Source organism: Chrysochloris asiatica, unplaced genomic scaffold (assembly GCF_000296735.1).
Source record: "Chrysochloris asiatica unplaced genomic scaffold, ChrAsi1.0 scaffold00046, whole genome shotgun sequence".
NCBI lineage: Eukaryota > Metazoa > Chordata > Mammalia > Afrosoricida > Chrysochloridae > Chrysochloris > Chrysochloris asiatica.
In genome coordinates, this window is record NW_006408564.1 from 9,028,577 (window position 1) to 9,039,781 (window position 11,205).

The window sequence follows — 11,205 nt, forward strand, 5'->3', positions numbered from 1 at the left end:
TCCAGTGGTGAGGATTTTTGTTTTCTTGACATTGAGATGCAATTCATATCGAAGGCTGTGCTCTTTAATCTTCATAAGTAAATGTTTCAAGTCCTCTTCACTTTCAGCGATAAATATATGACCTATAAAAGGATCCCTGGTGGCACTGTAGGTTAAACACTGGACTGCTAATTGCAAGATCGAAGCTCAAACTACCAACTGTTCCAAGGGAAAAAGATAAAGCTATGTGGTCTCGTAAAGAATTATAGTCTCCAAAATCTTATAAAGAGTCACTGTGAGTTAGAACTGATGGCAGTGGGTTTGGGTTTTGGATCTAGAAAAATAAAATCAATATGACTGCAGATAAATTTAATTTGTTGTTGTTATTAAGTGCCACTGAGTCAGTTTAGACTCATAGAGATGCTGTATAAGGTTTCCTAGGCTGTAAACCTTTGCTGGAACAGAAAGTCTCATGTTTCTACTGCAGAGCATATGGTGGGTTCCAAATGCTGACCTAGTGGTTCACAGTCCTGTGCTTATCGACAGATCCACTGGACTCCCAAATTTAATTTGGTGGTGGTGGTGTGTTATCGAATCAGTTCTGACTCACACTTTATAGAAGCTGAAAGTCTCAGAGTGGCTGGTAGATAAGAACTGCTGACCTTGCAGTTAATAGCCCAATGTGTAACCATAAATTCAAATTGCTACCATGTACTCAAGTACTCATACTATCCAAAAGCATTGTTCATTTTAAAAGCACATCAGGAACTTTCAAAATGTTGACAGCAACTTGAACCTACCATCTTTATCAGCAGTGTCTTGAGGCTTTGATTTTAAAGTGAAGATCTTCCGTAGCTTACAGTTAGCTGAGACAATAATTCCATCCAAGGACTGGAAAACGGCTCCCTTGAATATTTCACTGGTGAATGCTACCAAGTCAATGCATAGATTGCACCACTAAAATAAAGAGGAGTAAAACAGAGTGAGCATATTGCATAAATATAATTACCTAAACAAATAAACCATCTCTACGTAGAAAGTCCAGAGATTTGAGACAATTATCTTACTCAACCAGACCCAAACCAATTTTTCTCTTTAGACAAATATATCTCTGTTTCTTGGTGTTGTATAATATAATAAGCACTGGACAGCTAACCACAAGGTTGGCAGTTCAAACCCACTTGCCATTCTATGGGAGAAAGATGTGGCTTTCTGATCCCACAAAGATTTACAGCCTCGAAAATCCTATACAGGGCTACCTAGAGTCGGTTGATTAACCCGTTGGCAGAGGTGGCTGGTTATCTCTGTTTTGGCTTGGATTTTTTTTAGAAGTCTCCTTAATTCTTCCAAGGAAACCAATATAATCTAAACTGTATATTGATCATCTCATTATGGAATGTCTACCATGAGAGATGAATGACTCTGGTGATCTGCAGGCAGCAGGCTAGTAGGAAACTAACTGCTGGTGTCTTAAATCACTTTAATCTTGAAAATCAGGGATAAGTAGTCAATTGTTTCATCAAGGGGACCAATTTGATTACAATTAGCCACTTATGTTTGTTAAAAAAGAAAACAACAACAACAAAAACAACCATGGATGAAATTAGAAGCTGGGTTTAAATTATAGCCAATGCTGTCTACTTATAACCAATTATCCTGTCATACAGAAATAGATTCTTCTAAAGAATCTGTAGTAATGCCAGTTGTTAAGGTACTCTTAGAGGGACTAATTTCTGCCATTAAACAATTAGGCCCCTTAATACTTCATCAAATGAGTTCTCTACATGGCTTGAGTTAAAGAAAAGGAGAAAATAGTCCTTTAGAATAAAATTAAGACATATTTAAAACTGCAGTACAAAGGCAGGAAAATAATTTTTTACATGAAAAGTACTATTCAGACTGTCTGAGCTTCTTTAAAAATATCAGGCTCTTCAATTATTTGTTTAAAAGCACAGTTTACATAAACCCATTTTATTCTTAATCTATCAAAATTTAAATCCATATTCACTTAATAAAAGGAAATAAAATGTTTTTTTTTTTTTTTTTTTTTGGTAAAGAAAGCATTTTCTATTTAGAAATGTTGATTTTAATATGGAGGAGAACCTCAGGCTATTTCTAGGGTAGAAAACTAAAAGAGACAACAGCAAATTACTGATCAAATACATGAAGAATCTTTTCTTTGTATTTGTCTCAATAGTAAAATTACATTCCCAAGCCATGAGGATACTCTTGTCTTTTTGAGGGGAAAGAGGAATAAGTCTGATGTAATAATGAGCCTGGCTTTACGTAAAGGGGCAGTGAGCGAGGGGAGGCGTGAGAAGACAGGGGTAATACTAGGGTTGGCTTCACTCAGTATAGTAGTAAATCATGGTGTCATCTCCCCCATTTGGGTAGGGCTGCCCAATGAACCCCCAATCCAACCCCCAACTTCCTGAAGGCAAAGTAGCCTGGCCCTACTGTACCCATGCATAGGGCCTAGTGAGTTCTGCCCCTCAAAACCCTGCCCTGCCTGTCCCACTCATCCCACCCCCAGCTACTTCCCTCTCCCACTGGCAAGGCGGAGGCTCCTCCTCTCTACCTAATGGTGGGAGCTGCATCCTAAGCTCCAAACTGATTGGTGGGTGAATGGAGGGTGATGAGTTACTTCACTGGGGGACTATAAGGGGAAATGGCAGGGCTGAGTTCTTGCATTGGAGGATAGAAGGCATCAAACCTAATCAGATCACTGCCTTGGTAACCCTGCCCACTGCAGCACAGGGCAGTTCACAGCAACTGCCAGCCCTGAGGTCATTTCGGTGTCACTCCCTCTGACTGTGTCTATACCTGCTGCATCCCCTAGTGATGACAAGGAGAAGTGATTTGGAATTGACCAAGAGACAGCTAATGGAGAAGCTGGAGGGCCAGACAGAGGGCCTTGGATTAGAAGAGGCAGAGGGGCACTACAGCTCTTGAAAGAAGGCAGCAAAAGTAGAGCACTGAAAAGTCTGGGCTGACCCCTGAGGCAGGGTAGAATGTTTGGGGTGACAGAGAGGGATGGTGGGAAGGCTGGTGCAGAATAGAGACAGACTGAGGCAAAGAAACACACTAGCATATTTACCATCAGTCATCTCAGCGGGAAGTAAAGAGGGACAGCTAGAAAGGGGATGAGGGAAGCAGGACATAAGGGACAAATCCAGTAAGTATGGCAACAGGTGAAACACCATGGCTGGGAAAAAGTCAGGCTTTAGGGGTTTGGAGGTGTTAGGGTTTCCAGGTATACAATAATATTGATCAGTGTTGTTAGTATTGTTCCTGGAAAATGTAGCTCCTATTTTTAAAGGATTTAACATTAGCCTCTAATTCTAACCATTCAGTTGAAAAATCACAGCTGAGAAGTAGTTATCAGGTGTTAAACAGGGACACAGATGATTAAGACAGTCCTTTCAGTCAAGAAAGCTGGGAGGCAGACATGGGGCATGGACTAAAATGGCTAGTAAAGAGGGGGGCTCCTGGTGGGAGGGTGGCAGGCTTCTTTTAAAAATTAGCTTTAAAATTTGATACAGTACGATGTGTGAATGTAAATCAAGTAAGGCCAAAAGTTTTAATAAAAAACAGTCGTCATCTCTCCCCTCATCTAGTCAGTGTCAACTCGTTTCACCATGTCTTCTCTCTGTATTTTCAATACTACTATGCACTTCTGTTGATTTCTCACTGTGGTAACTAAGACATACTCACTCTACTTATCCTGTTCCACCTTCCCAGATGATTCTCTTATCCTCTACCCCTCCCCCCTTAAAATCCATAGTCTATGCTTTACTTACCATGAGCTTACAATTCTTACACACAACTGAGTCAAATTATGCACCTTTCCTTCTTTATAATGATTTTTTTTCTTTTCACATTTCTAGAATTAAAAATACTTTTTTCCTATTCATTTTACTTTCATTGACTCTAAAGTCTTTCCACTTCTAGGAAGGGAAGTGACATCTGAGCTTGATGTTTGAAAGAAGGGAGACATGCGAACAAGCTGGGCATTCTTTCTCTTAAGACCTTTATTCCCTGCTTTATTATTCCCTGCTCAGATGAACTCTCCAGTTGACCTGCATCTGGAAACCTGCTCAGCTCTGCTTAAGAATCAGTGACCTTCTTGTTCCAAAACCTCCGAGTCCCAGGAAACCAGGCCGTTAACTCCATATGCTTCTTTTCTCTTGCTAGTCATGCTGAGATTGTTTATTTCCTCTGTCTGGACTCATACTTTAAGGAAAATACTCAACAAATAGGGTAAGAACCTGTGTGGTGGTGGTGGTTACATGCCATGGAGTCGGTTCTAACTCATAGCGACCCTGTACAGGGTTTCTGAGGCTGTAAATATTTACAGGAGCAGAAAGCCTCATCTTTCTCCAGCGTAACAGCTGGTAGTTTCGAACTGCTGACCCTGTGGTTCGCAGCCCAATTTGTAAACACTACGATGTGTATGAATATATAAACATGTGAATAAATGCCTATATGTACAAACACATACATCCAACCTTTTATTCCACCGACCCCAGTAAATGTCTGGGAACTGATGACTTATATGATTAATCCATCTCCCACTGAGTACAGATGGGGGTAGTCCTTAAAATAATAGCTATAACTTTCACAAACCCCATCTTGGGTAAAAGAAAAAGAAATTATTAGCTGATATATACAAATGTTTCAATTTTCATATGCTTCAACAAATAACTTCTTCATATAATTACTGTGATAAATTTAATGAAAGTTTTGGGAAAGAGTAGGAACTCTCTACAATCAACACAGAGATTATCTGAATTACAGTTAATCTTTACGAAATATAATTATCATTATTCTTGGCAATATCATACACTATTAATGTATCTTATTTGACACTTTTCTTGATCTCTTATCGCTTTATTTCTATGTGCAAATACAGTCTGGCTGGAAAAGACTCTTGATTCACAACATTCAAAATTATAGGGCCTTAAGAAGTCTTGGTGAGGCGTGGCTTGATGGCAGCAGCTAGGGTAGAGGTGCAGTGAGGTTCTCCATCAACAATACCACAGAATATCAGACAAAGCAGATTCAGGGCAGAGCTTCAGGGCTCGGACACATATAGATAGGACTATTTTAAAAGTTTGAAGGCTTATAGCGAGTGGAACTTGAAGCGGATGTAAGAAATTGCATGCTTTTGAATCTGCCGGGCTCAAAGGCCCGGAGCCAACAACTAATGGCAAGACCAAGTGGGGGATCAGAAACACCATGGAAAAAAAGCCACAGGAACCTTGGAGCAAAGGTGAACAACACACTATGTTGGTTTTGCTTTGTCCTGATTTTCTTTCTTTTTTTGGTATCTGGTCATTGCCCCACCCCCAACACCCGCTTTTTGCATACCTTCAATCTGGTGACCAGAGGGAGTACCTGAGCGAATGGTGACCCTCACCCTCACTGATGGGTTCTTCTGCCACGCATGTGTATAAATACTCAGCCCAAGAGCAGGCCCTGAACTGTTTTTTGTTTTTGTTTTTTTAATACAAAAAAAGCCAGAAAAAGGGGTTAGGAGAGGGAAAGAAGAGTTTAAAAACAAAACAGGCAAAAAATTAAATTAAATTCTGAGGTATAGCACAACAACCAATAGTAGCATCTTGAAATCTATCAGACAGATTTGAAGGCAAGAAGCTAAAAGAGGGCATTAAAGTCATACTCATCTTAGGCTACAGTTTTGTTTTGTTTTTGTGTTGTTACTGTTGTTGTTTCTAGTGATTTTTTTTTTTTTTTCCCTGTCTTATGCTCGCCTTTCTGTCTTTGGGGGTTGGGGGACTCTTTCTCTGCCCAAGAAGAGACAGAAACTGCTGCCATACAGTCAAACTACAATCATACTCTATAAAACACCAACTCCAGGCAAAAACCAATATCAACTGTCATATACCAGGGAGGCAGATAACATCTGTGAGAGTTACTCAAGTTAAGCAATAAGAAGAGTGAAAAGGGAAGCCCACATCTGGATCACATCTACATGGAATCAATCAGAAAGCATAAAAAATATACCAACACACATACTCAATTAAGTATTAAGGCCACAGATAAACACTAAACATGTCCAAGAAGCAAAAGCAGATAATCATATCAGCACATGTCCAGAAACAAGATAAAATGAGACAAATAACCTAGAGGTAGACCTAGTGTACATTATGGAAGGAGGGAAGGCCTTGGAAATGCCTGAGAAGGAATTCAGAAAAATGCTTAAAAATGTTTCAAAACCATTTACAATGGAGTTGAGAAAAATAAGGAAGATGTCAGGAATGCACTACAGGAATAATCAAATAAGATAGATACAGAATTGGAAACAATTCAAAACCTACAGAAAGAGGTCCAAATGATCAGTAATAGAATATCAAAAATAGATAATACACTGAAAGAGCAAAGGAGCAGAACAGAAGAGATGGAAGGCAGAACCAGTGAGCTGGAAGACAAATCTCTCAATACCATTAAGATAGAAGAGCAAACAGAAAAAAAGGATAAAAAAAATCTGAAGAAGGTCTAAGATTCATGTTGGACAACACAAAGAGGAATAACTTAAGAATTATCGGCATTCCAGAACAAGAAGAATCACACAAGTCCACAGAGGAAACAGCTGAAGAATTGCTGGAAGAAATTTTTTCTAACTTCCTGAAAAGTGAAAAGATAAACATTCAAGAAGCACAACAAACCCCAGGAAGGATAGACCCCAAAAGAAAATCACCTAGAAATACCATAATCAAGTTCTCCAAAATCAAAGATAATAAGAACACTCCTGAAAGCAGCTAGGGCAAAGAGAAGTGTAACATACACAGGCAAGCAAGTCAGATTAAGCTCGGATCTCTCAGCAGAGACCATACAAGCAAGAAGGCAATAGGGAGATATATATAAAATCCTGAAAGAAAAAAACTGCCAACCAAGAATCCTTTATCCAGAAAAGCTATCAATCAAATACAAAGGTGTAATCAAAACAATCCAGGATAAACAGAAGCGAAGGGATTGCCAAAGCCAACCCTGCGCTACAAAAGATCCTAAAGGGAGTTCTGTGGACTGACAACCAATAGGAACAGACAACAACCAGAGATTGATATTTGTGGCAGCACTTCTCAGGGCTAAATCGACAGATGGAAGAGTCGAGAACAGAACAAAACCTCTGGGAGGTCAGTCTGTAATCAAAACAATTAAAATACACAGACTACCAAACCTTTTTTTAACTACACAAACAAAAGTAGACAAAATAGATGAGTGGGACATACTAAAAATTAAAAACTATGTGCATCCAAAGACTTCACCAGAAGAGTAAAAATGGAACCCACAGAATGGGAAAAATATTTCGCAATGGCACATCAGACAAGAGACTCACTTCTAAAATATATAGGAAAGTATAACACCTCTACAAGAAAAAGACAAATAACCCAATTAAAAAATGGGCACAGGACATGAACAGACACTACACCAAGGCAGAGATCCGAGCAGCCAACAAACATGAAGAAATGTTGTGTTCCCTGAATTAGTGCCCTCACATTTGTCCATATTTTTTCATTAATAGCTTTCATAATTCTGGATTCACATTTAAGTCTTTAATCTATGCTGAGTTGGTTTTTGTATAAGGCATGAGGTGAAGGTCTTGTTTCAATCTTTTGCATTTCGCTTTTCAGTTCTTCCAGCACCATCTGTTGAAGAGACTATCACCTCCCCATGCGATATATTGAGATACTTTGTCAAAAATCAGTTGGCTGTATGTGGATGGGTTAATTTCTGGATTCTCGATTCTGTTACATTGATCTATGTATCTTTCATTGTACCAACACCAAGCAGTTTTGACCAGTGTAGCCATATAACAAATTTTGAAGTCAGGGAATGAGAGGTTTCCAACCTTATTCTTCTTCTTAAGCAGTGCTTTGCTTATCCTAGGTCTCTTTCCTTTCCATATAAAGTTTATAACTGTTTTTTGCATCTCTTTGAAGAATATCTTTGGAATCTGGATTGGGATTGCATTATACGTGTAAATTGCTTTGGGCAGTATTGACATTTTCACAATGTTAAGTCTTCCTATCCAGAAGCATGGTACATTCTTCCATTTTTGTAGGTTTCTTGTAGCAGTGTTTTATAGTTTTCTTTTTATAAGTCTTTGTATTTGATCACTAGCCATCAGAAAGATGCAAATCAAAACAACAATGAGATATCATCTCACACCAGCAATAACAGCAAAGATCAAAAAAGGAGAAGACAATAAATGCTGGTGGGGATGTGGGGCAACTGGGACACTCCTGCATTGCTGGTGGGGCTGCAAAATGGTCCAGCCACTCTGGAAAGCAATATGGTGCTTCCTCAGAAGGTTGGAAATAGAAATGCCTTTTGGTCCAGCTACTTGGTATTTACCCACAAGAAATCGAGCAATAACAGGAATAGATATATGCACACCAATGTTCACAGCAGCACTGTTTACAGTAGCACAAAGATGGAGACAGCCTAAGAGCCCATCAACTGAAGAATGGATAAACAAACTGTGGTATATACACACAATGGAATATTATGCTACCTTGAAGAATAACAAGGAAGCTGCAAGCCACCGAATAACTTGGATGAACCTTGAGGATATTATACTGAGTGAAATTAGTCAGTCACAAAAGGAGAAATACTGCATAGGACCACTACCATAAAAGACTAAGAAAAAGAACCCATACTAAAGGGGCGAGGGTATTCTTTGCTGGCTACCGGGAACTGGTGGGTGGGTTGAAGGGAGGAAGGGGAAGGTGGAGCACAGGGTAGGGACTAGACACACGATAGTTTGGGTGCTAGTGAGGGTCAATACACAAGAAGGGGGAGGGGAATGGAAGAACAAAGCAGACGGGAATACAATTAGGCAGGTTTTCATGAGTAAATAATGATGTATGCATAACCTTGGAACAACAGGGCTCTGGGATACAGGGATTGAGATATGGTTGGAATGGGGAAAAGGGGGGGGGGATATTATTAAGATGCTTGGTTATAATTTGAATCTTAGTTTCCCTTAGTTTCCCTGGCATAGTATTATAAAATAGACACTTGAGGTGGGGAGAAAGGAATATGCAGAAATATCCCCATATAAAGCTTGTAAGTCCATCTTCTGCCTATAACTAATTGGAATACATAAAATGGGGTTACAGTGTTCCCAGTGAAGGAAAGGAGGCTTCCTGCGGAGCCTTTGCATTACATAAAATCATAGGTGGGATCCTGAACCCCATCCAGAATTTTTTGAGGTGGGAAATTTTCAGGAAATTGAAAGGACAAGCAGACCAACTTGGAGTGTCTAGAAGAATAAAAGATACTTCTTGAAAGAAAGACCGACAGGAAAAATACAAAAAAATAATGGCAGACTGACTGATTTCTACAAGAACAAGCAAGTTGCTCACCCAGTAGACATCAAGGCAAGACATCAAAGGGCAAACCCCTTTCCAAGACTAAGACTCAATGGGAATACGTGCTCTGATTGGTGAACACATTCGTCACCGATAAGGGGAAGTAAGGGAAAAACAGCAATGAAGCTGCAAGCTAACCCCTACAACATTCAATAGACTCTTGTTAAAAACTGGGCGGAGACCTGGTTGGTTGGCCAGCAGGGTGGCAAGACCTGCAGACTCTTGGACCCAGCGTCAGTGACATAGCCAAAGAGGACTAGAATGGAGAGTAAAGCATCCAGCTGCTAAGAAAAGACAGCATGTGCATAGGAACATCCACACTTGCGGATAATACCCACCTGAAATGGTTTCAATGACTAGATGATCAGAGATCAGATAGAAGAAAGAAAAAAAAAGAGTAATCTGATAAAATTTTATGATCTTGACCTACACCTATGGATGCAGTAGCTCAAAAGAGGGAACAAATCTTGACAGCGAGGATCATTTCCACCCTCTCCATACACAGAGTAGACAGGGATGGGCAACTTGGACATTGGCTACCCAAAATGGGGCACTACAAAGGCAAAAAGTGACAGGCTTACAAGTTTTCAAGAGGGAGCCTAGATCCAGAGGGTGTGGAGGAAGGTAGATTCTCCACTGAGTAGTTTCCAATCTGTCTGGCCTGGGCTGATGAAAGCAGATGTGCATAGGTCTCTTCTGATACAATAGTGAATAACTGTTATCAGGACTGATTGTGAGGGTTGGAAATATAAAGGTAGACATTTTGTAGCAAAAGAGGGGAGTCACTGACTTTGCAGTCTAGGAGCAGAGGTCCCTGGGACCATCAAGGGAGAAGAGCAGAGAAGGACCCTACCCAAAGAAGCAGTGATACCAGAGACGGAGGCAGAGATAAGGACATGGAGAGATGGAGTGGCTGGGGACTTTAGATCCAGAGAGGGAGAAGGGCTATGTGCTGATGACCGGGGAGGCAGGCTTGCAGTGTATATACCCTTTGGTTGGCTATGATGCATGGAGGGGATTGTAACCATGGCAATGAAACGATATACAATAGGATAAATGCAAAGCTAATGTTCTCCCATGTACACTATCACATAATTCACAATAAAACATTAAAAAACACACACAAAGTCTTGGCGTGTCGCTGTGGGTGAATGCGCCAGACTGCAAAGCCATTTGAACTGCAAGGTCAGTGGTTCAAACTCACCAGCAGCTCTTCGGAAATCCTATACAGGTTGTTGTGGGTCAGAACTGATTCAATGGCACTTCACAACAACAACAACAACAAAGAAGCCTTAGTCAGAAAGGCAGGAATCTGAAAGAAGAAAGGCAGTTCTGTTATCTTCACTATTAGGCTAATGAGAAAGTTTAAGACATTTCTAGCATGGAATTTGGCATGATAGAGTGGAGCAGCAAAGAGGGACAGAAGGATTCAAAGCATGAATTTCTAGTTTTTACTGACTCATGTATAGCAATATAGCTTTTTAAAAAAAATGTTTTAATATTTTATTGTGAATTATGTGATAGTTTACATGGAAGAACACTAGCTTTACATTTATCCTACTGCATATAGTTTTATTGCCATGGTTACAATCCCCTCCATGCATCACCAACCAACCAAAGGGTATACCCTGCAAGTCTGCCCCCCGGTTGTCAGCACACAGCCCCTTTCCCTCTCTGGGTCTAGAGTCCTCAGCTGCTCCATCTCTCCGCATCATCGTCTCTGCCTCCATCTCTGGCGTCACTGTTTCTCTGGGTAGGGTCCTGCTTTCCCCTCTTCTCCCTTAATGGTCCCAGAGACCTCTTCTCCTGGATAGCAAAGTCAATCACTCCC

General features: G+C 40.3%; 1 protein-coding gene across 1 annotated transcript in view; it reads right to left on the minus strand.

Moving 5' to 3' along the window:
- LOC102834024 (chromosome unknown open reading frame, human C3orf67) overlaps positions 1–11,205 on the minus strand; it is a 443,079-nt gene that overhangs the window by 240,713 nt on the left and 191,161 nt on the right. Inside the window, exon 6 of the mRNA XM_006862094.1 lies at positions 770–936. Coding sequence (XP_006862156.1) covers positions 770–936 — 167 coding nt within the window. The remainder of the gene's footprint in view (positions 1–769; positions 937–11,205) is intronic.